At 39.7% G+C, this 26,011-nt stretch overlaps 2 protein-coding genes across 3 annotated transcripts; both read right to left on the reverse strand.

The window, feature by feature from the left end:
* Window positions 1-614: 614 nt before the first annotated feature.
* LOC144516707 (uncharacterized) lies at window positions 615-7,088 on the reverse strand. Of its 2 annotated transcripts, none has more exons than XM_078248235.1 (5): window positions 6,962-7,088; window positions 5,000-5,101; window positions 3,874-4,002; window positions 3,416-3,783; window positions 615-3,312 (listed from the first exon to the last, which is right to left on the reverse strand). In XM_078248235.1, the coding sequence occupies exons 3-5, from the start codon at window positions 3,983-3,985 to the stop codon at window positions 3,145-3,147; spliced, it is 648 nt and encodes a 215-aa protein (XP_078104361.1). In that variant the 5' UTR covers window positions 3,986-4,002; window positions 5,000-5,101; window positions 6,962-7,088; the 3' UTR covers window positions 615-3,144. The 2 variants fall into 2 exon arrangements, with proteins under 2 accessions (XP_078104361.1, XP_078104360.1); XM_078248234.1 differs by having other exon boundaries at window positions 3,874-4,008; window positions 6,962-7,087.
* Window positions 7,089-17,939: 10,851 nt separating this feature from the next.
* On the reverse strand, window positions 17,940-24,420 carry LOC144516708 (putative nuclear hormone receptor HR38). Its single transcript, XM_078248236.1, has 7 exons — window positions 24,282-24,420; window positions 21,719-22,551; window positions 21,041-21,170; window positions 20,653-20,816; window positions 19,915-20,117; window positions 19,626-19,804; window positions 17,940-19,521 (listed from the first exon to the last, which is right to left on the reverse strand). The coding sequence occupies exons 2-7, from the start codon at window positions 22,547-22,549 to the stop codon at window positions 19,259-19,261; spliced, it is 1,770 nt and encodes a 589-aa protein (XP_078104362.1). The 5' UTR covers window positions 22,550-22,551; window positions 24,282-24,420; the 3' UTR covers window positions 17,940-19,258.
* Between the last annotated feature and the right edge of the window lie 1,591 nt (window positions 24,421-26,011).

Consider the following 26,011-nt stretch of genomic DNA (forward strand, 5'->3'; position numbering starts at 1 on the left):
GGAAAGGTTTTCAATAATAAACTAACTTAGATTGAATTAATTAATATTGTTTTTGTTTTGCTTATCCACGCTTGTCATAATTAAAGCAGACCTAATAAGTAACTTTGGTTACAGTGAAATGCAGAGATCATCCAAGAGCCATACTTCCATGATCTGAATATTTTATGTTTATACATTCATTCGGAAATAGTTATTTCTGTCTCTAAAGAAGATTTTCCTTATAACATACAGGCATTAAATAATAATAAAAATAAAAATATTTCAAAAAAATAATACAATTTGTAAATTGGATCTAAAACCATGCAAGGCAAACAACGTTAGAGTTACACAAAGTTGCAGTATTCATTGGGCAGTGAATACTGAACCCATTTCAACCATTTCATAACAGGTTAGCAACAACAGCAAGGTGAGACGGGGATGATGTATGGCAGTAGTTGTTATGCCATCTTTGCTATAGATTGATGGGAACAACGTGGAAAGTTTTTTCAGTTTTTAAAATGATCTGTATAATTATATTTTTCAAACATGCCATATATGATCATTAACACAATCCTCACTGTCCATAACTGCCATTTTTGGCCATCTTGTCAGTAACACATAATGACAAAACAAAATGACTTTGCTGCCCCAAAAAAACCAAACACTTTTGGTTAATTTATTTTTGTCCAGGAATGACAATTACATTAGGGTTTCAGGTTGAGAGGTAGAATAATATGCCTCACAACATCACAAATGACCCTATTTATTTCAATGATTTATTCCCCTGTATATACTTTTGTATTTTAAGTTACAAGCAAGCGATCAGGATCTGTGTTCATCAAACACATGTAATCTCTATTAATCTCATATTATAGAGCACTGTTTCTGTTGTCTATGCATTTTAATTAGTAGAAAGGTAATGTATTTTCACAAGTTTGCATTTTCTGGTGGACTCATGGGCTCCATTGAAGCATCTGAGGAGCATCACAGTCAGTGTACATGAAGTAAGGATGCTTGAAACGATGGATGAATAATAAGCTTTTAGGCAATTCCTTGTATGTGTTAAAAAATGTACTTGGCAATAAAACCCTTTCTGATTCTGATTCTGAGGATGCAAGTTGAAACTATACTGTCAATAATCCATGCTATCAAAGGCTTTCTCTCTGTGAGAAGTAGCTTAAACAGTTTGCTCAAGGTCTGTCCGGTCCTTGTCCAGCCTGAACTGTGTTAGATTAACATTACTTTCTACGGAAGAAATAGTTTCTATACAAACTGATACAGAGAGGTCTGTGGACTGATCAAAACTTGGACAAATAAAACCATGGCTAGTACTGTAGATGTAAGTGAGAGTGTGTGGTTGTGGTTGTGAGCCTTTACAAATAAAATCTCAATACACTTGCATCAAACTAATAAAGGCAGGAATCTCTGTCTGTGAGTCCGTCCGTCCGTCCTTCCGACATTCAGGGTGGCAAAGACAATCATGTTATAAAGTAAACAAGCCAAGTTAGCCCTCTGAGCTATTGCGTGCAAACTACTGTAGCTGAGGATAATACACCAAAAACTAGGAGGCTCTGTAATCTGAACCAGCATGAACCAAGATGGCCCACACACTTTTATTAACTGCCATAGTGCCAACAGCAGCATATAACGCTGTCTTCACTTCTTCTGTTTCTACCCTTCACAATAAAAGCCCAACTTAAATTAAAATATGTATGTAATATTAATTTTTCACCGAGCAGACAGCACGACTTGACGTAGTGGAATGATTTCTCTGGAGAGGAACGCTCACTAACACCAAAAAAAAACGACTCCTCGATTTGGGTCCCAGGCAATAGAGTCTTCCTTTACTTTTCACCCTTTCTCGGAAAGTTGTTATTCGCAGTGGTAGAAGAAGTAGGCCTACTCAAAATGTTTTTTTCTGAAGTAAAATTATTTGTGCAGCACAGTACAAGTCCATTCAAATGTTTACTTAAAGCGAAGAGTGAAAGAGGCAATCAGCACAATGTACCTAAAAATACGTCTGTTTAAGATGGAGCTTTCAATACTAATATAATGCTGGATAGTTTAATGAATAATAATGCATCATATTTTAATTGTTATATTTTATAAGTCAAATCTGAATCTGCAGGTAAATGTAGTAGTCTGGCTGTCCAAATGAATGCGATAATAAACAACTTAATGCAAATTTCTTTTAACGCCACTAATGTTTTTAAGAATGAGAACCCTCCTCCCCCTCGCCAAAGGCAGCCCACGCTAGATAATATCATGTGGTCATATCTGCCCATCTGTTATTGCTTGATGGGCTTGAGTTTGCCATATTATGCTTTCAGCATATTTTTTGAGCATACAGTACCTTTAAGGTAGTCTGTAGACTATTCTAGACAGTATTTGTCATTATTTTGAATTGTTGCAATAACATTTGCATAAAGCAAGCATATTTGTCTGGCCCCATGTTGATACAAGCATTCAAAACTTGAAAAATATCCCTTTTAAAGTACAGAACAGATAATAAATGTGTGATTAATGAGTTAACTATGGACAATCATGCGATTAATCGCAATTAAATATTTTAATCGATTGATAGCCCTAGTAGTAGTACTTAAGTAGAAGTACACAGTAGTATACAGTTGAGTTGCATATTTTTAAGTGCTTTGGGGGCCTTATGTAAGTTATTTCAGGGTACAATGAGATGGAATAGTAACATAATTCTATATTTTTCATACCTAAACATCATAATAAATCTATAGTTGTTTGGGGCTCCTTTACCTCGGGCTCCTAGGCAGTTGCCTAGCTTGCCTATAGTAAAGTCTGCTCTTGATGTTTTTTTCCCATGAACCAGAGTGTATTTTACCGTTGTTTTTTACCATGAGTAGCGGCGACTTGGGTATGTGACGCAACTATGTCATGGCAGTTGTATTATATGTAGAAAGCTGCAAGCAGCAATACCACAGGCCAAGCAATCGGCCCGTCCCGAACAGGCATGTTTTGAACACTGGGCTAGTACAATTAAAGCATAGAAAGTTTTCTACCTTTCATTTTACATCTCAGAGACAGAAAATGATCACACAACAGCATCTGCACAGTGGACCATTTAGGCAAACAGTTAACCATATGAAAAGCAGTTAAATTTCAAACAGAGTTACACCTGCTCCACATCAGTTAAGTCTAGGTGACGTGGGTGTAAAGATGTCGTAGGAACTCTCCTCTGGTGGTTGTGTCTCCGGGGAAAACTGCCTGGCAGAACTCACAAACTTGAGACTGCAGTGCCACGTCTGACATCAGCAACCCACCAGACTGACTCAGGAAGTCTCCAACCAGGGAGGGACTGCCGGTCTGACACAAACAGAGAGGAAAAGACATGGAGTTTTTTGAGGGAGAACATGGTAAAATCTAAGGACTGATTTGAGAACCCCTGGCCACCAGAAAAGACACCTACACTCCCTGTGTGCATTGTCCTGTCTCCTCTACGATGAGCTGCTCGTCCCGGAGTATTGGAGACATCGGAAGAGGCTCCTTGACATCTCGTGAAGTCAAGGCTTAAAAGGGGTGCAACCATTTTCTCCAACGTCCCGTCTTCCTTTCCCTGACAAGGCACATCCACACAGAGCTTAGACATATCTTCAGCGAGGAGGTCAGAAAATGTCCCCACGTTTCTAGAGAAGTGATCAACGCCACACTGTGCTTCAGGGTTGCGTGCTGTGACTGTTAGTGGTTGAGGCCTTTCATGGAGATATACAGGGATTTCTTTGGTACACTGGATGGGGATGGAGATATCACTCAACTCTCCATTAGGAACAATGGCACCTACAGACAGAGAGTTTTAGATGTGTTAAGTGAATCGTGACTGATACATGCTTATGAGCATTGGAATTACAATAGGTTTCATTTTTGGACCTTGCTGCTGCTTCAAAGCTGTAGTGAGGTGATGTAGCAGAGCTGCCTGTCTCAGGCAAAGTGACCTCAGGCAAAGAAATTGCTGGTACAGTTCACTGTACGCTTCCTCCATCTCACTAGCTCAGGGATCTGCAGCTAGTAAATAGAAGAAAATACATTCACCTAATATACACACATTTTATTGCGATGGGTGACAGGAACAAGACTAAGACTCTACAGCTAAGCTAGTACGCCGGTACAGTTGAGCTTTGAGCTAAATGCTAACATGGTAAAAATGACAACGCTAAGGAAATATTTTCCAGGTTGGCCATCTTATTTTGCTTGTAAGGATTAAATAATTTACTGACCCCTCATACTAGGGTTGCACGATATTGACAAAATGTGATATTGCGATATCGATTATGAATATTGCGATATCAATATTAATTTCGATATTTTTAAACATATGTAAAATTACAAAAGTTACGGGAAAATGCATCAAAATAGATTCATAACAAATTAAAACAAGTTTTCTTACAACACAAGGTTTATTTCAACTGACTGTCATATTGGACTGGTACAACATGAATAAATAAATAACGACCATGTCTACAGAACAGGACATGTTTTACTGGTTGTACAGTATAAAATAAATAAAGAGAACAGGACACAACTTTTCTTTCGCTTCTCTGAATCGTTCCATTTTGTTGTCTCTATCAATTTCTTCACTTACACTGTCACTCTCTCGAAATATGCACACACGTGGTACGCTACATAGGGTTTGTCACGTAGTGGACCTGTGCGCTGATGTGTACCAACAATGTGCAAGTGGCACGGTAACTGGCCAATGAAATGATGATCATTACAGTGTTTCAAGCGGGCTCTAAATCGAACACAACTAAGCCACACAGCCAACGGACGGGATGCAGCGCTCCACAAAATAAACAAAATATTGCATACTTATCGCTACACTTTCAATATAATATTGCGCAACGTGATATCGCGATAACGATATTGAGTCGATATATCATGCACCCCTACCTCGTTCCCTGAATGGATACAGGGTATGAAGGGTCACTAAATAGCAAAGCGATTTTAAAATCCTACCTCTAACATACACTACACTGTCTTGTATATCAGTACTGACCTGTGTACCCCTTATAAGCTCATCTGTCGCTGCTCCAAGAATTCAGGACTCCTCGTCATTTCTTACAGCTGTGTTCAGCCTCCTCCATCTCCAACAGGCTTCCTGGTATTGTAAAGGAATCAGACAGTCTCAGTATATAAATGTAGCCCATTTACGGAACACCACAACAACAAATTTGTGTTCCACAGATGAGGCCTTACCAATCACAGTGACTGTATGACAAGTCTGTTTCTCCTTAGATAGGCTAATGGAAAGTATGCTTCACTCGTATAACAACATTTGGTGTGTTGGAAAATATTAACATGAGGAAGTAGCTCTTGAAAACAGAGAAGTAAAACCCCTGTAGTATAAAAAGGAACCTCACCATCACTCAGTACTGTAAATGAGAGTCTGCAATATTTTAGCATAGACTAAAGATGAAACAGCCAGGCTCTATTTTTTTATTTTAAAATGTTTGACTGTCAATGGTTTTACCCTCACATTGTTCCACAGTGTCAATCCTTTGTTTTTGAATGAAGCTATAGCATTATATATAGCATAGTTCAGTCAATTCAATTCCACTACAGACAGATTCATTTCATTTATTATACAGGAAAATTTAAAAGCAACAATTAAGTTACAATAAACGGGCCTGACTCAGTTCAAAAACTGGTTTACAGCAGACCCAACAATTCCCCCAAAGAGCAAGCATTTGGTGCTACAGTGGCAAGGAAAAACTTCCTTTTACCAAACAGAAACCTCCGGGAGACCCTGGCTCTTGGTGGGCAGTCTTCTGCCACAACCCGATGGGGGGGCTTACAGCACCTGGTATTCCCAAGGCGGTCTCCCATCTACCCAGGACCGACCCTGCTTAACTTCCGAGATCAGACAATATCAGGCGTGTACAGAGCCACAGGCCGTAATATAGGCCTAGTCAGGAAGACAATCCTTTTGCATGCTTAGGCCTGTAGTTTTCTTTCTCATGCATCCGCATTCAATCTCATCTATCCAAAAGCTCAGCAACACATGCTTACCTTACGCATTATCTGTGTTTCTCTTTCTACCATAGTAGCCTACATTCATGCTGCTGTTATGCGCTTGGTGCGTCCGTGGCTGTACTATTTAAATCTGTTCTCCTCTCTGTTGCTGTAAGCTGATATTTCAGTGCAAATCGTCGCAAATGGCAAAGCGCCCCTCCACCTCAGTCATCAGCCACCACCAACACCTCCAGTGGCTGGACTCCATAGGGGGATTTATCTTGCTGCTGCTCAGGGCAGACGCACCTCGATTACAAATCTCCCTGTAGAGTCTAAGCGCCAAGATTTTCTGCCAAGACTTAATTTCCACAAAACATCTGTTATAATAAACATTTATCTTTACTTCATTCACTTCTCTCTCCTGATTGAAATTATTTTAATGAGGAATGTTAGAAGAAGATAGAAGATAGAGGGGCAGAATGAAAAAGATGTTTCATGTGTGCTGTCCAAGTTACACGGCATGCCGAACAGGCATCCAATGTGTCAAGTGTGTCAGCTATTGTTTTGTTTTTTTTAATTCTTTTTAGTCTCACACAAAGATGCAAATCCAAGCTGCCTCGAGAGCTGCATGACAGGCTTCTTCTCAGTAATGCTTTACAGAGTGGCCCTTATGGAAGTGTCTCTTTTGTTTCCTCGTGGCCATGGGTGTGTTACATTCCTTCAGTTATTTGGTTTATTATATATGTTTGAACAATGGTAGGCCTACAGAATCAGCTTCAAAACGTGTAACTGTGTAGGCTCTATCCGACCTTACATGAATCCTTACCGTGTAATTGTCTATGTAATGTGAAAAGTCACACTTTATCTTGTTTGCTCAGTTTCACTGAAAAAATGCGGAACTCAAACTGAAATTCGTTTTGCTTTCAGCTTCTTTTCCAGCTGTGAAAGTTAAATAATGTGAGTATAGTTTCCTCTGTAATATATGAAAATATTAAAATGTACTTACTTTAAGTAGCATATAAGAGTATCCCGAACCAAAACCTTATACAGCCATAACCAAAACACGAGTTCAACTACGTCAATTTAAAACAAACCTGCCAAAACAATACTTCCTGTTTCCTTCAAACTAAAAGGGTTAATGCTGACTGCAAATTTCCGTTTCCAAGGATGGCGAAAGCATGACCCAACCTCCTCTGCCACTGATTGACTAGTAGCCTACTCCAGATTAGGGCGGGTCATGCCTTTACCATCCTAAGAAAAGAAATATCCGTAGAAAAAAAAAGATTTTATTTATTTTTTATTAGAATTATTTTATTTCTATATAGCCTATAAAAGAATTGTATTTCTATGGAAATATTGCTTTGTGGACATGCAAAAAATATCTCAACAAAAGACTTTGGATTGAAAGTTTGTGTCGTGATGATGTAACATTGGATGAGCACGGACAGTTAATATCACCAAAAAAACTATAATACCCTGCAAGGCCTTTTCTATTTATTATCTTGTTTTATTATGTTGTTTTTATCATGCCATCTTGTTTCTTTCTTCTTATCTTGTTTTTATCTTGTTTTCTCTATTGTTTTTATAATTCTGGTGGTTGGCAGTAGCTCAGTAAGTAGTTGGGTTGGGAACCTGAGGGTCGCTGGTTCAAGTCCCCATATGGACCATGTATGGTGGTGGATACGTGTCAGTTCACCTCCTGGGCACTGCCAAGATGCTCTTGAGCAAGGCGCCGAACCCCCAACTGCTCGGTGCGCCTTTCCATGGGCAGCCCCTTCACTCTGACATCTCTCCATTAGTGCATGTATAGGTACTGAGCATGTGTGTGTAATTCAGGCCTCTGTGTAATGTGTGTAATAACAACAGAGTGAAAACATTGTAATTTCCCCTTGTGGGATTAATAAAGTATAAAGTATACATTACATTAGTATTTTATTTTGACAGTTTAAGCCAGTGTGTAGTTTCGGTCGCCCCCATGAGGAATTCTAAGTAATGACACTGTCGTGCATCTGTAGTAGCATTAATCCCTTAAAGCTCAATTGTGTAATTTTTTGAGTTGATTCTTAGCAAAAATCCCTTTGTTCTTTCACAAATATGTGCTCATTCATGTGTAATTACTTCCACCAACTAATCAAACTATTCTCGTAAGCGTAGAATCTGCCATTCAGAATCATTCAGAATACATACGGGCAAGTCGCTCGAAAGACGGCCGCCATGTTGCGCCTCCATCTTTAAAATACATCAGCCAAAGAGGGACATACATCCGCCTTTCGCGCTTTTACACTCAGTGGCACGGTGACGTATGCCAGGGAGGGGGAGAAGATTACTCGTGACTGCCGGCAGATTTGAAAGCCTGTTGAAGAAGGAGGATCACACCTATTCTTAAGGACATGTAACGGAGTCACCAAGGAAGTTAAAAAGAGAATTAAAATGACAACGCGACAGGCAAAGCAACAAGACCAAAGTTAATATTGTAGTGACTTTTCCAAGATGGAAAGAGCTCATAAGTAGCAAGGATTTTAAAAAGGGACACCGAAGTTGCATGCTTTCTTCTCGACAAGTAATTTAGCCTATTTGTGTAAATTTGAAGTTGTATAGTTGCTTGGCTAAATATAACATGGTTGTGCATAACGCTAGAACGAACGACGTCTAGGATACTTTTCCTTGCGTCAATTAGAGATGGTCCGATACCATTTTTTGCTAATCGATACCATTTTTTGCTCCCCGATACCTGAACTTGCATATCGGCCGATACCGAGTACCGATCCGATACCAGTGTGTCATATATTTTATTATTTAAAGAACTGTATACTACTATCCCTGTTTGGATGTGATATTATTTCTATCTTTGTTGTCGGTCTGGCTCAGGTTAAACTCTTTGTGAAACATGAATGCCACAGAACGTTCTTTTATTCTGCAGTTTGACAGTCAGTTATAACGGAAAAAGAACATAAATAAACTACTTTAACATATTTTTTCTTTAGGGCTTTATTACGTGGTATCGGATCGGCGCATAAACTCCAGTACTTCCTGATACCAATACCAGCGTTTTAGGCAGTATCGGAGCCGATACCGATACTGGTATTGGTATCGGAACATCTCTAGCGTCAATGATGAAAAAGGATTGTCTACCTTGTAACATAAACGTAATCATATGTGTCATGATTTCCCTGGCAGCTCACGTCATGTGCAGTTGTAACACAGACTAGCTACAGCTAGAACAGCTGCGTGTAAACGATGGAGATTCTAAGAGATTGACATTGTTCATACTGCTCAGAGAAATATATTAAAAACACAAATCTCTGTTGCTTCTCTCCTACGCTGTAAACATTGCCTTACACTATTAATCTTATACAATATACAGAATAACGATAGTACTTACATTACTAACTAAGCTTGCATATGTTTGGGAACCTGATAGCTGATGTTAGTAATGAAATGATACCAAAATAACGTAAAACTATTATTACACTGGAAGAAACACTCACGGACGAAGTCGTACTTCTTGGAATAATACGGCCACCGTAGGAGTTACAATGCGCTCGGAATGGGAGGGGCTAGAAAGTAATATTCAGTTGGTTGTCATATACAATTTTACTGCTAGATGGGAGAAATTCTTACACAATGTAGCTTTAAAATCAAGGAGGACACGGAGGATTAAAAAAACATGGACTCTTCAGAAGAGGTCATTTTCTTGTAATTTTTATGCAATATAAATGCGAAATAGTATGTTTAGAACTTAGTACCCTGACCTAGAACATTGTTATGAACTGAAGCAGTCCTCTTCATCTCTAAAGCTAAACGCTGTTGTTTCCTTTCTCAGCGGTGACGTAAAACGCATCACGAGTGAATGTTGCTGGATGACACCATTTTGTAAACATAGTGAAAGAAATAGATATTTAAAAAAGAAAATAGAGAAATACAGAGAGTTTTGTGGAGTTGATAATTAATTAGCTTTGCATCAACTCATTTCCAATGGGTGGGACAAGGGTGGCCACTAGTGCCCCTGTAATATTAAGACTCCACTCGATAATTCAATCCGGAGCTACTATGACAAGAGTTCTCCACGAAAATGTTTAGTCATGTTGAGTCCTGTTTCCCATAGGGGGTATTCAATGTATGTGCATTTGTGGCATTTTAGGTGTTCAGTCATGTGTTGACTGTAGCCGATATTGATTTAAAAATAGACCAGCATTAAGTCAGCAGAGTCCTGTGGGTGGCAGACTGCCTTCAAGGCCATTCATCCACTTAGAAGGAGCAGCAGTTTTTGCCCTCAATGTCAACCCCTGAAAGCTAAGCTCAGAGCCACCTTGTGATCTGAGGGGTGCTAGCTCCCTTTGCTTCAGGCTGGTTATGTAACTCTGTGAGAGTGATGGGCAGCCTTCATCTCTCTGATACTGAGTTGTGTCTTTGTCAAGTCTCTTCTGCTCAAAAGGATCCATTTGTGCCATTGCCTAATTTTTGGCTGAATAAACAGCTGCTAATATGCAATATTTGCTTTCTTATTGTTAGTTTCTTGTGTTGTTAAACACAGCATCTGCTTGCTGACCTTGTACAGTGTAACGCTAAGTCAGAGCTGCATTGATTGTAATTGTAAAGGTAACACTTCATAATCCAGCTTGAGGCTTACAGTGTCATTTTGTTGTATGACCCTTTCAGGGGGGCTCAAGCGTCTCTGCTCCTCACCACGGGGTTTCTCAGGTGCTGCAAGCAAATCACTCCGCCCAAGTAGCAGAAGTAGCAGTGCTTCGCCTTCTGAGAATATAGTTCCCAGTATATAAATGGTTAGAAGATGGCTGTGTCTTATGTGACCTTGTTATTTGTACACACTGTGACTACACAAATCACAACATGTATATAGGAAAATGTTGGCGTTATTTTGTCACTTATTGGGAGCAGTAGGCTAGATGGAGCCGGATACCTCCAGTATCTGTGCTAACTAGGCTAGTGGTGGGTGCGTCAGACAGAGTTACAACATGCATGGAGATGAGAAGGGTATGTATGGACTTATCTAACTCTGGGGGATACGGTGAATAAGCTAAAGTCCCAATAAGTCGGCGTGTTCCTTTAATAGTGTCAAAAAACGTTAGCTGACGTTGTTGTTCAGTAGCTAGCTCAGAGATGATCAAATAATGAAATTATTGATTTAGCAGGGAGGTTTAACACTTTTGCAAGGCACTGTATCCATGTCACATTCTCTTTAGGGGCTGAGCCCCCCTAAAGGTAGGATCCTAGAATTGCTCCTGCTTACAGGTACTTAAATTTACTGTAAAAGAAAAAAACACTATGGACAACAACAAAATAACAACTAGGTATTTTAGATGAATGTACATAGCCAATCTAAACCAATTATTTCTCATTCTTGTAATTACACAGTAAGAAGAAATTATGCTGCCTGTGATATAAAGTGTTTGTGGTTCTCCCCTTTTTGCTCTTTAATTAAACAGCATTAACAAGGCAGTAATACCAGGTGTGTGTAGTATGTATATCTCTAAAGCAGTTTTTGTCAGATGGACAACAGATTTTCTGTTGGGGTAACCTTCTAACTGCCATAAGTAAAGGGTAAAAAAATGTTTTTACTGTACTTCATTGCGTCCACACCAAGTCCACTATAAGTACATTGCTGTCCATCAGTTTAGCTCTTTGTCACACCCCCACAACATGACATACATACCGAAGAGTATACTTGAACTCCGGTACAGTAATAGGCTGCCACAAATGTATCGTACAAAAGTAAATAACCCTCATACTCCTTTACAAGGTGTAAAAGCCTATATGTTAATTCCTATTTTTAACAGCTCCTCATGTTTCCTCATGTGTGATGCTTTATCCTTTCCACAGCTCTCAAGGAGAAGTGTCCAAAACTGTTCAAGAAATGGTATTTCTCGTAATGGTTATAAATCTATTAGGTTTACAATACACATTACAGTTAAAGAGGCTTTATGTAAATACATTTTTAGCAGTCAGAGTGTGACTTATTGATTGATGCAGTTATTTAAATCTATATGTTGTACCTTATACCAACAGCCTATGCTAGTTTCTGGTTTGCACCATGTGTTTCCTCTGACCTTGAACCCATCCCTCAACACACACACACGCACGCACACACGCGCACATACACACACACACACACGCACACACGCACACACACACACACACACACACACACACACACACACACACACACACACACACACACACACACTACACCCTGTCCACCAGCCCCCTTCTTCTATCGCCATCCCTTTGCACCTGATCCCTGTGCCGGGGCTCTGTGTGTTTGTGTGTGTGGGTGCCTGTGAATAACTTCTCAGGCATGCACCCAGGAACTGTCATCTGCCAGTGCAACACTATCTGTCCTGTCAATCTTGTTTTATAATTGTAACATTCTCATATGACATATGCACACACACACACACACACACACACACACACACACACACACACACACACACACACACACACATGTATTGCTAACTGTGCTTCTTCAGCACTATATTCACATCTTTATAGTTAAGGTTTTAAATGTGTAGAGTTATAAAGTTTATTGTTTGTAAAATAAAACTGTCTGTGATCTGTTTGCAGTCAATGTTTCAGTCTTTTTCTTTTACCTGTGTTGCTCCTAACACCTTTTTACTCGTTTTATACAGTAATAAATAAAAGAAAAAACTCAAGGCAAACAGAATAAAAGAGACTTAAACTCTTTGAACACATTGTATATGAAACATAATAAAATATATACAGTAGTTGTTTTTTTTCAATTGTCAAACTGTTTACCGGTGTAATCTTAACTCTAGAATAATAACAGCATAATTATAATTTTAGGGTTACTAGCTTTGAAGCATGTTATCCGTCTTTGAAGTGCAGCACTGAAAGACCAGTTAATACCCAAGGACACAACAAAGACAGTAAGACAGACTGAGTAACTAGGTTTCCACCGTCCTTTCCTTTCATACACTTCAGAATGATAATTCAGCCAGCTCGCCATTCACTTATGAATTTAATCCTGAGGAGACTAAGAGTTTAAGACAGTGATGTGTGGCGTACAGTTATCACAGTGATGGCATGAGCAATGATGTCTGCCAACTCATTTATCACCGGACTCCCTTGCAGAGACAAGATCCAATTACAGAGGTTTCTAGGGGCTCAACAATAGCCTGCTATAAATACACTCACAGAGGGTTTTCCACACTCAACAGCACACCCACATACATAAAAGTACTGTTGCATGTATATACAGTATGTGTACAAATTAATGTTTGTTTGGATGAACATGTGAGATTATGTGGTCATCACTGGAACAAAATCATCATGCCAACTTCTCTTAGATACCTTCAGTGTTGTCTTTTTCTGAAGCATAGTGAGGGATATGTTCAGGAAAATAAATAGGATAAAAATCTGCAGAATGTTATGTGCACCTGTGCATAAAAGCGTACAGAAGAGGAAGAACAGTGAAGAAGAAAACAGAGAGGGAAACACAGAAGCCCCCAACGAGCACTAAACAGCATCACAAAGCTATTTACAGCTCAATCCATCAACAAACGACAGGTGCAGCATCCTCACAAACAAACCTATTAGCTTTCCTCCCGCTGGAACAATATCCTCTCCAGCAATCAGCTGCTCATGCACACACACAAACACACACACACACACACACACACACACACACACACACACACACACACACACACACATCTTTGTGACAGTCCAATATCTACAATTTTGATGACTTAAAGATGACATTAAAGGCTTGATTATACTCCCGAACAGACATGTAGACGGACAGCTGCGGACCCTACAGGTTCAAACTAGGTCTGTTTATACTATCCACTTGGAGGACTCGTTCCACAAATGCGCAGTAGATCACTGCGCTACCTTGTAGACAAAAAATTGACTGCATGCAGACATTTGCACAGAGCTTACACGTATACCCTCTGATGACGACATTTACGTCACGGACTGTATTATTTACTTAATGGTACGAGTCCACAGTGTCATTTTTTGATGGGAGGGATCGCTCTGCTTTTCAGCATTTGTACGCTTGATGGGCTTACCACTAATGGTAGCCTTCATATCCACTGGCAAGTGTCATTTCCACGCTTCTCATTCATTGTCTATGTGAGCAGCTGGGCAATTCATTCTGGTAGCGTCGTGGTGATTTTCGAGAAGTGGGGCGTCGAGTTCCCGCTCCTCATTTACATAAAGTTGAGGTCCAGGCTACTTTATGCAAATCAGGGGTGTCCAGCTCGACTTACCACTTCTCGAAAACACACAAAAATCTTTAAAACTAATCATTGTCGTCCAAAATGAAGACTGATTCCCCAACTATTTTCGTAAAATAAGAGAAAGTTTTCCAAACGAGCTACCATGTTGGTCTATTTTGAAATACGGGAGCAGACAGCCCACGAGAGAAGTGTTCGTCCAATTAGATCCAGCCATTCCAGATTTAAGAGGCTGTAGCCAGTTTTCTTTGCTTAGCAGTGGTCATTAAAGTGAAATTGACAGCTGCTAGTGGCAAGCCCAGCAAGTGTCCAATGCTGGGAAGTGGGGCAATCACTGCTGTCAAAAAAACACCACAGTGGACACGTACCAGTTATCAATTTCTCTTCAATGACCACTAACAAGCAAAGGAAGCACTCTACATCCACCCACAACCGCAATGGCCGCACCTGATTGTATGAACGCTTTACTCATGATATGTCTGCTCCCATATTTCAAAATGGACCAACATGGCGGCTTGTTGGGAAACTTTCTCATATTTTACAGAAATAGTTCACCGAAATGTGTTTTTGAAAATATTTTATGAGAGAAATACATTTTGCAGTTGCTGAATCTATATTCATATTGTTTTATTGTTGGTTGGTCCACCACTTTCGTTTATACCAAAATATCTGAACAACTAGTGTATGTATTGCCATTAAATTTTGTACACACATTCATCATCCTCAGAGGATGAAGTTAATGATCCCCTGACTTTTCCTCTAGCGCCACCAGAAAGTCAAAGTTTTCATTTTTCTGTGAAATATTTCTACTGAATGGATTGGCACCTCCTAGTGCCCCCATGTTTGGAAAAAAAACACAGCAAAAAACCTTCTTGGATGCCCCTATGGTAAAAAAAAAAAAAACATGATAAAGTGCCATCTGCATTGGCTCAATGTGCAAGAAAATGTAATAAAGTGACTTCCAGTGGAGAAAACACGGTGCAGTGCAATATAGGCTGCCTTACATACATGGGCGGCTTGATTGAGCTACAGCCCCACTAAGAAAACTGAAAAAATGTGTGAAGAGAATAAGCCAACTCGTTCCATGTATTGATACTTAATTTGAACATTGCCTCCACATACCACAGCAGTACAGTACTTGAGTAAATGTACTTAGTTACATTCTGGTTAGAAAGCTAAAATTGTCAAGAAAATTCTGCCCAAAAAATACATCTGCCCTAAAGAAAATACAGCAAATATTTCACAAATTACATGTTATCAAACCATTCCTGTACTGTGGAGGTGGTGCAGAAGCAAGTGGGGTTCAGCATGTTCATGCAACAAATCACCATGACAAGTGAGCAACGCAGAATGTTGCATGTCAGGGCACAGGTCAAAAGTTAAGGGTCCAATGGCAGCTTCAGATAGTACTTTCCACTTTTGGAAAAAGATGGTGTAAAGAAACACTGAGTTCAAACATGACAAAAATAGACAGGGGGATGTATTTTGAGTTTGTGAAGAGGCAATGTGTCGGACTTGTCATGGATACGTGACCATAAAGTATGAAAAGTCAAAAGGGATTAACACAGCAGATAGTTCTGATTTAAAAAAAGCTGCCGTATTCATCTAAATCTTTCTTATGAAACTGCACTCGTCTGCTGTTCCCATTACATCTGACTTTGGCAGCATACTTGCCATTTTGTAACATAATGAACACCTCAATGCAAGCTAGCTTTCATATTGCCTTCTCCTTTTTTCTCCTCTTGTCCCTTTTTTTCCGCTCTGTCTGCCAACACCAAAATCCAGATGACCGGAACGTGGTGTACAGTAGGATCGGGTGTTGAGAGGCTGAATGCAGTGCTGCTGCAGTCTGTTCTGGCTGAGAGTGGCACGGTGTCTTCTTCCCTTTGGTCAAGGATGTTGCCAACCTTAACACCATGTGTGACAAAACAACAGACTTAGTGAAAATGAGATGGACTACTTTTGGTCACTTTTCATCACAACATGAATATGTAACAAGCTGCAGCACAGTGAGTGCTGTGTTAAATAACGCCTAAGCTTTGTTTCTCGCACTGCACTGTGACTGGAAAACATTTTCTAAACTCTTCTTAAAGAATCGGTCTGGTGAATTTTTTTTATTTTTTTCTGTCAACAAATCATATAAAAACCAAAAACATCAATGTTCACCATCTTAATTCAGCGTGTTAGCATGCAAACATTTATTAATTAGCATTAAACACATGCTGATGGGAACGTCTTTAGTTCTTCGGGTATTTCGCAAAGTATTGGACAAATACAAATTTTTAACTGGTGATGGCGCTAGATGAAAATTTCAATTCATCCTGAAGGTGGCGAGCATGAATGCTGTACCAAATTGCATGGCAATACACCCAATAGATGTTAAGATATTTCAGTCAGAGTTTCAACCTCCTGGTGGCGCTAAAAGAAAAGGCAGGGGGTCACCAAAGTCGTGAGGATTAATCTTATGGGAGGAATGAATGTTTGTACAAAATCAATGAGCCACATTGTTACACTGAGTGACATATTCATTCATTATGATGAATCTGAGCACTGCAGTCCCACAAACACAGTTCTGCTGTTGCAAATCCACAGCTGAAAATAATTTACTTGTTGGAGTAACATTTGCTAAAAGCTACAGTGCCCTGCTGTTTGAGGAAATTATTTAGCCTTTTTAAAAAATGAAAGTATATATTAGTGACCTGTTTAAAAAAAAAAAAAGATTTACATCTTCTTCAGCAAGAACCAGTGGGCTTGGGGCTGAGAGCCAGAGACAGAGTAGAGAAGTTGGAAAGTATTGAGAGAGGGACACATAACACGTTGATTTTGGTCTTTTTGGTCTTTTTTGGTCAATTTGTTGATAGTCTATATTCTTAACGTTCCACTTCCGGGATTGCTCCGTTGCCGCCAGAAAATCCACCGGATTTCACCATAGACAGTGAAAGAAGAAGACAGATTTCACTCATTTAGGCCGGATATCCGTTGCCTTGGGCTTCCTTTGTGTTGGCATTTTAAACTCCGGTCGATTTATGAGGACTATGGTTAACCTTTTCTCAGATCTCTGCAGGGTAAATCCAGACAGCTAGCTAGACTATCTGTCCAATCTGAGTTTTCTGTTGCATGACTAAAACAACTTTTGAACATACACGTTCCACCAAAACAAGTTCCTTCCGAGCCTATTTTGCAGCAACACCGAAGCTTTTCTCTGGTGCTTAGCACCGCCCAAGACGATGGTGATTGGTGTAAAGAAATGCCATTAAACCAGAGTACGTTTTCCTCCCACCCCCGAATGCTATGTGGAGTAGCCAGACCCTTCTCCAGCGTGCTTTGGAGGAGGGTCTGGCAAAGCAAGACTAATTTGTTGACAACAAAATCTAGAATATCGCCTGCCTTATCCTTTAACCATTTTATATATACAACCTGTGAGTTTTATACCATAATGAATTGAAACAAACATATAGAGAAATTGGCACTTACAGTAAATACTCATCTTCCCCAATAGAAACCAGAAGAAACTAAAGATATATTCAATATGGCGAAGGCCACAAGGCATACAGGAAATATATCACTCCATTCCCTAACATTTAAATAAAGCCAGTGGTGTCTTTTAACACTTCTGCACTATTTTACGAAAGCCCTGGCAGTATTTCCAAGGTTCACACACGTCACAAACAAAACACATACAGTAGGAGAGTGTTCTTCATATTGTTTGAACACTGTTTGAAGTGCTCATAGCTGCTCATCTTTTCATCACATTTCACTGTGATTTCTTAAGATATTTATTTAGCTCATTTTGAGATGAAAATACAAAATAAATCCAACTGCACAACTCAGAATAATGTGGAAGACAATAGAAGAGCTTTACGAACACATGTAGGGTAACAGATTTTCAGCCAAAGACAAGTAACCAGTTGATGCCAAACATGAAATGTCTGCTTGTGCATGTGTATTTTCAAGCAGTGTTGGGTAAAAACATATCAGGGTATACTGTATTGTTGTAATTGTTGTAATTGTGGATACAAGGAGACTCTGAAATGTGCTTTGACTCAATTCAATTTGAAACTGGACGGCTCATCACCTGATGTCCTCCCCGTTTAGCCGTGTGAAGTGTGTGTCAAGTATTGTATGTTTTTGTCAAAGTGTATTGACAATCGCATGCCTCAGGCCCTTCATATAAAATACAAAAATCATTTTGATGGTGTAAAAGATAATTTCACATCTGTAATAAATAGGGCTATGTGATATTTGGAATGAAAACTCACTTGGTGTTACTTATTATGGTTCGAGGAGTGAGGCTTTATAAAAGGCACTTTGTATTTCCATTCGGCAAGTCCATTTTTGTTTTTAAAAGTACAATGTATGTTGTTACAGGAACATGTGGTTCAACAGGAACCCTGCCAGCATCAGCTATGTTGCAAAATGGCAGGATGGAGTTATAGCAGAACATTTTGGTTAGCATAAGGCAATAAAGGTTTTTAAGTGGCAGTATCAAAATAAGAGTAAACTTTGGTCCAAGACCTTCCACAGGAGCATGATTAGGACTAAAACTATCTTTTGTGATACAAAGAAAATAGTAAAAATTCCCTTTTGAAAAGTAGGACTATCTCAGCTTGGATTAAAAAGCAAAGCATGCTTTTTAAGAGATTAGTGTGTTTCTTTTGTTTATAAGAAAAGCTGAGTATGTAACCAGGGATTGCGTCTAGCCAAATATCCATGTCTTAATAGCTACATAGCAGGACAACATTCACACATCCAGCACAGCAATAAAGTCATTTTACAAATGCACACAAACATATATATATCTATATATGTGTCCTGAACTGTTAATACTATTTCCGCTCTGTCTGTGACAGTTTCATTAAACTGAAATACATCTTTATGCGGTACTCACACAGGTAACATCTTCAGTTTTTTAACTTAATGTTAGAAAAATAATGGTCTCTTGGACAATGCCAGACATTTGTCAGCACACAAGTCAGTGTGATAGAAGGAGGTTCACCAGTGGAGTTCAATGATAAAACCTCACATTAGGTGCTTTGTGTCTATCATTTTTTACAAATAACACATTTATGTTCGTGTTTTTTTCAGAACGGCAGAGTATCCATAAAGATTTTCTCTACTATTGGTGGAGGGGGAACCAGGTCCTCCAGTTTCAGGTAGAAGATGCGCTGTAGGCCCTGTGTGCACAGAGTCCTCAGTTCGGGGAGTTTGCCCAGAAGACGAGAAAGATAGCTGGACTGGGTGCGACTTGGTTCTGATCCGTTTCCGCTCATGTGTTCCCTTAAACAAGTGATGAGATGAGTCTGAAAGTCCTCGACCCGTTTGGGCTCTTTGAGGCCATGGCGATCTAGATGCAGAAGATGTTCTCATGAGAAATACAGTCCTGAATATAAACATGAAATTCAAATGCAGTGAGATTCACTGTAATGAAAGGCAAACAGAAGCTCTCACCGGTGATGATAACTAACGCTGCAAGGCAGGCAAACAAGGAGACATCTAAGTTCATGCGGTGAAGGCTCTGGGAGAAATCCATGATGGAGTCAATCCAGTCACCAAAACTGCGAATGCACTGCAGTCGGTGGAGGACCAAACCGTTACAGAAGATCAGCTTGTTCTTCTCAGGATTGGACCTGCACAGTTTCAAACCAATAGTAGAGTCAGCATATTGAAAAGGTGCACATTAGTCTAGTAAAATATTAGTTAACGTGGCTTCTTTTTTTTTACTGTAAAAGAAGCTGACCTGTATGCGAGTCGCAGAATGAAGAGTTCAACAAAGCCTGATTCAAGGAGCAGCTCCTGGTCCTCTGTGCAGAATTCTGTGAATCCTGGGATGGTTTCAGCCCAGTTCCTTATTACATCCAAAGCACCGGTCAGCAAATCATAAAACTGCTGAATATCACCGGCATCCTCCTTTTCTTTCAGGTTGTCCACTGTCTCCTCATACTGAGGAGGAAGAGAAGAGAAGGGTTAATGCTACTAAAAAGAACTGCAGATACCATCCCTGAGCTGTTCACTGTCTACGCTTTCATTCTACATCCTGTGTTGAGTAGGGTTGGGTATCGTTTGGATTTTTACGATTCCGAACCGGTACTTTTAAAACGATTCCGATTCCTAAACTGATGCTTGAAAAACTGAAAAATGACATCAAAGAAAGGCTCTTTTATAGAGTTTTTTTTTTTTATTGAAAATTATTTAAATTTAACAATATATTAACGGTAGCTGTATTTCCGGTAGTTAGCTAACGGTAGACTACAGAGAAAGTGTGATATTTTTATGTCCATTTCGGAGCGACAGAGAGAAAATATTTCAGTTGACACATTAAGTGGAACTGAAATGAGGAACTGAAATTTGCGTTCTAATCCGGTCCGATTCCTACCGGTTGCGTAGGTTTCGGTACCAAACCCTAGTGTTGAGGTCACTGTAAGCGATCTGATTGGTACAAAAGAGCTCTGAACACGCTGCAATTCTTGAGATTTACCTTGGAGTAGTCGAGCTTTCCAATGGTTGGGTTTGAGTCTAAATGAGCCCTGACAAGAGAGGCTATGGTGTTGACACTGTGGGTTGTGGATGAAGACTCGGCCCCAGTCTTGGGTTTGGAGGGAAGACGACCCCGGCGACCTTTAAGGCTGTCTGTGCGAACAACTAAGAGAGGGACAAAAAAGAGGAACACTTGAAGCACATGTTTGTGACTCTTACATGGTTGTCGCTGCACCCCGCAATTTAAAAAACAACGGCTGTATCAGTTTCAATTTCTCTTTTTCTGCAAATGGCACTATAAGGCTCTGATTTCATACGTCTGTCATTACAAACAACGGTTTCTCGTCGTCATACATTAGTCACTGAAAGTGAGTCTGACATTACATTACCTTCTTTGACCATTCCCACTGCAAGACATTTCTGGAAACGGCAGAACTGGCAGCGGTTTCTCCTCCTCTTGTCCACAGGACAGTCTTTATTGGCAAGGCACACATACTTTGCATTTTTCTGTACAGTTCGCTGTCAAACAGATAGAAAATTACATTAATATGGATTTGTAATGCTGCACACATAACAATGTAAATGACAAATGCAAAAATAAATCTGCATACTATGTTACGTAACTCAGTAATATAGTCCGACCAATACTGGATTTTTGAGGCTGATACTGATATCAATATTGGAGAGTTCAAAAAATCCAAATAATTACTTTTTTACACAAACGCATGATAACATAAGGAAAGACTTTTAATAATGATGCCTTAAATATGTCTTGTGACCAAGATATGTACTTACCGCTACATTGTACAGTTAAAAAAAATAAACTTGTCAATGCTCAAATTTTACCAATTTACCAAATTTAATTTACCAAATTTTGTATGGTGTCACTGTTTCTAAACTACCTCAAACATATCTTTGGCGCTTCTGTAATGCATCTTATTGTTGCTTATCACTCGACATATACGCTGATATATGCAAAAAGCTATAATCAGCCGATATGTCGTCCCAGCCAAATTATCAGACAGCTCTACTAGAATACACCTGCAAAATGCTGTCCAGCTATTTACCTTGAAGAAACCTTTACAACCCTCACAGGTGCGGACTCCATAGTGCTGACAGGATGCATTGTCACCACAAACTGCACAGCGGCCCTCACTGGATCCTGGGTTCTGGGTTTTTGGAGACGTCATGGCCCCCTCCACTATCCTGGGGCTTTGCAGGGGTACATGCTCCAGGGAAATGGGGGGGCATTGAGGTGGAGAGACATGCTGCTGAGGAGGCATGAAGAAAGGGTTGTCGTGGCCCGGCTGAGCATCCTGATGCTGCCCCAGGGGAGATTGCTGCTCTGGTGTGGGGCTAAAGGTGAAAAATGAGAGCTGCTGGGCCATAGAGGCCTTATCAGCCACAGAGGAGGGGAGGGCCGAGGGGTAGGGGCTAAAAGGGGAATCCCAGACAGGTGCAGACTGGGCCTGAAAGCCAGATGATGGAGGAGAAGCAGCGGCATAAATTGGGCTGCCATAGTAGTCAGAGCCACATGACGTTTCATCAAGGCAGCTCAGTGCAAAGGAACCTGGGTAACAGCCATATACCTGAAGATCATCCAGTTTGAAGGCTTGGCTCTGCATCTGAGAGCAGGAGCTTTCAGCTACCGCAGCGTGGCTAAATGAAACTGTAGAGGCGGGAGGAGCAGTGGACGTCTTGCAGGAATAAGCATCAAACTCTCCCACATAGCCATTTCCCACTAAGGTGTTGATGCTGGGCAATGAAGATGTAGACAGCTGGTCCTTTTGGCCACTGATGTCCATCACCAGTTTGGCACTGAGGTCAGGATTCAAGAACTCAGAGCTGAAGTAGGTGTCATGCGGCAGGGATGCATACAGGGTTTGTACACAGGGCATCGCTAGGACAGAGCACAGCAAAAATTACTACTGATGAAAACTCCAATGTTGGTCCATAAAATATTGTTTACATGTATGTGTCATTAAATCGAAGAAAGTTTTTTTTATAATTCAAAAAAAGTTTTTATGTATGAAAAAGTGTTGAAGACAATTGTCACACATTCAAATTCCAAAGTTGTACTGAAAAGTATGACTTTTTATGCTTACTTTTTTTTCTCCAAATAAAAGCAAGTAAGTTAAATCAGTGGGGATAACTAGGGCTGATAAGGAGGTGTCTGTCTGAACATGTTGTTATACATGCAATGAAGTTCAGACATCCCAGTAAATTAGATCATAAATCATCTAGGTCAGCAGTTTTTAGTCCCCACTCTGTAACCATCCAAACAGTAGCCTACATTTACCTTGAACGCACAGGGTCTCATTTCCCCTACATGCCATTTCTATAGCTACAGGGCCAATCCGTCCTCTTTAGAAAATGCACAGGGTGGTCCAGTTGGGCACGCAGATATAATGTTACTTGCTGTTATGCTTTGAAAACCTCCTTCAACGGCAGGGCAACCCTCTTTCATAGGGACTGTACTAGGGAGTGTTGCAGATTGTATTTCAGAGTGGGCTGAATGCCAGCATGCCAGCTTAAATGGGAAAGGTAGGCATGTGTGTGTGTGTGTGTGTGTGTGTGTGTGTGTGTGTGTGTGTGTGTGTGTGCGCGCGCGCGTGTGTGTGTGTGTGTGTGTGTGTGTGTGAGAATGGGCGTGTACCAACAAGTGCGTACTTCCTCACTCTGTAAAGTTTTCAATACAAAAGTGAAGCACACCTGGTGCCTCTTCAAAAAATGTTCAAACTTAAACCTGATTGTTAAATTTTATTCATAAACTTAAGCTTTACTTATGGGGAGACCATGCTGCTCAAGTGTCCAATATGTATTTGATGCCCTATAAATATGCCCTACATGTTACATATTCTCGTATAGCAACAGTAATAGACCCACACATAAAACTTACATGTAAAATCATGTTAATTCAACAAGATACTGACATACGCTCTGACCTATTAACTTGAGAATGTAGACGAGGCAGCTTAGGAAACTACTGAACAGTACAGTAGCAGCAGTAGTAGGCTAGTATTACTAGCTGGAGTCACTAATGACAAAATATACTCTATTTTAACAACGTTTTATCATGTAACAAGAATTGCTCTTTCCATAATAATAACATTACACTCAGATGCTCAACTTTATTAGGTACACCTAGCTAAAACTAATGCTCATTTTTGGTTGAAACTGTTCAAAGTGGCATTGATTCAACTTCATGGTCATTTTGGAGGCTGTCGTTTGTTCTGCTGGTATGGTTTTGTTTGTAATATGTTGCCGCCCAAAAGGTAGTCTAGTTGAATCAACACATCTCTAAAATGGTTTTAACAAAACTGAACATTACAACTATGAAGGAAGGATTTGTTGCAATGATGTTGTATTAGACTGCATTAGTTTTAGCAAGGTGTAGCCTAACTAACAAACTTGCAACTGTGATTGCTACCCAAAGAGGGAGGCTGAGGCACATATCTTTAAACATTATTTGAGTATAAGGGTAGTCCAGTCAGCCTTGTTCTATAAGCTTATATTATTATGGAAGTAGTTATAATTAAGCATACAGGTTGGCATTTAATATCAGCATGAATGTGCCCCCCTAAATAAAAAGCCTCAATACATGCAAATAAACAGTTCACTTTCACTTACCTGCTTCATGTAAATTTCCGGATTTTAAAGCTTTTCATTTATTCCAAACGAGTGAAACTGAATGTCACCTTTGTCAGCTGCTGTCAGCACACACACTCATTCAAACACACTCTCACACACACACACACACATACTGGGTCAGACCAACGCAGGAGGCTCCATACACTCTTGTTTTATTTTGGCTGCGTTGACAAAAAAGGCGGGTCAATGCCCAAACATGGTGAACTTTCCGGGTCGTGAGCCAATCAGGATCGTGTTCGACACAGACGTTCTTCCGTATGACGCACACACGGGATTCCATTGACGCAAGAGCCGGGGGAGTGTGCGTTCTAAAAATAAACCGACAGCGGCGTTCACGTGGGGCTATTACTGGATGAAAAATGCTAAAAATAGGCGTAGTTTGGAGGTGCGTACGTTTTATGACTGGAAATGTAGATGTTATACACGTTTACAACATGGAGTTGTGTGTGAGTCCGACCCGACAGGAAGCACCTGTAGGGTTTTTTCATAAAAAAGGCAATTCCCTACCCTCTCCGATCTTTCAACTGAAATCTTGGAGGAAAAGGTCCAACGAGCACAGATGTAGGCCTATATTCAGCAAAAACACTTAATTGATGATTTTATACTTTTTAAAATGTATGGAGACCCAAGCAGTTTGTATTTAAAAGGACATTCTGAAATAAAAACTGCTGGAATTATATAGGCTACAAGTTACCTACATTAAAATCTGTTATGTCATATAGGCCTATGTTTTTTTTCTTTTAGTTCATATGATTATTCATTCCATAATGTTTTATTTGTTTTATATTTAACACTTTGGAGCTCCATAGTAAGCTTATTAACATTTGAGAAAACAGTCTTATTTCAAGGTCTATTAGCTGTTCTTAAATCATATCATCTTCATCAGCAGATGGAGTTTATCCAATTGGCATGGGATTGTGGACAAATGTCCAAGGAGCTTTCCCTCATACCACATGATCAAAAAATATGGACTCATTAATCAAATCAAATGAATGTAAATGTTAACATCTAGGCCTACAGCATATAATTGAAAGCTCAAAAACAGCAAACGGAGACTTTTGACTCAATATGAAATTTTATTACTGCAATCACTCGTTTCCTCCTGAAAAGTGTCAACTAAATGCAAGACTTTCTTTTTTTAAATTAGATTTATTTCGATTTTTTTTTGCTTTTAAAATTAATACTCCAAACTGTAGGTTGTCATGCTTTTGGCATTAGGGAGATTTAAGCAACTTAGATTTAGAATTTCAATAAGTGGGCTGCACGCAGAGTAACACTGCATACACACAATACTTCAAATAAATACACAAGTCAGTACTTTGAAATATAAGCATTGTTAAGTGCTGATACACTTTCTTTATGGCAGATAAGCATGGGGAGTGCACTACATGTGTTAAAGATGTTTTTACAGGCAAATTCTTTGTATTTTTCTGCTTTACAGTGTAAGCAGTATGCAATTCATATGGCCATGTTAACATTTGAATATGCTGCATTTTGTCCTTTAAAAGTTTAAGATTTCAATGAAAATTTGTTTTCTGCATCCTTATAATAAACACTAGCACCTTATGGTAAAAGTCTCCATTATTCCAGTGTAACCAAACCTTGGAGAGCGTATTATTCAGCTGCAACTAACAGCGATATCTCCACAAATACAAATAGGTCAGAAAGTATATAACAAAGTGACTTGTAGTGGGGGCAACAGATTGTAA

Source organism: Sander vitreus, chromosome 4 (genome assembly GCF_031162955.1).
Source record: "Sander vitreus isolate 19-12246 chromosome 4, sanVit1, whole genome shotgun sequence".
Taxonomy (NCBI): Eukaryota; Metazoa; Chordata; class Actinopteri; order Perciformes; family Percidae; genus Sander; species Sander vitreus.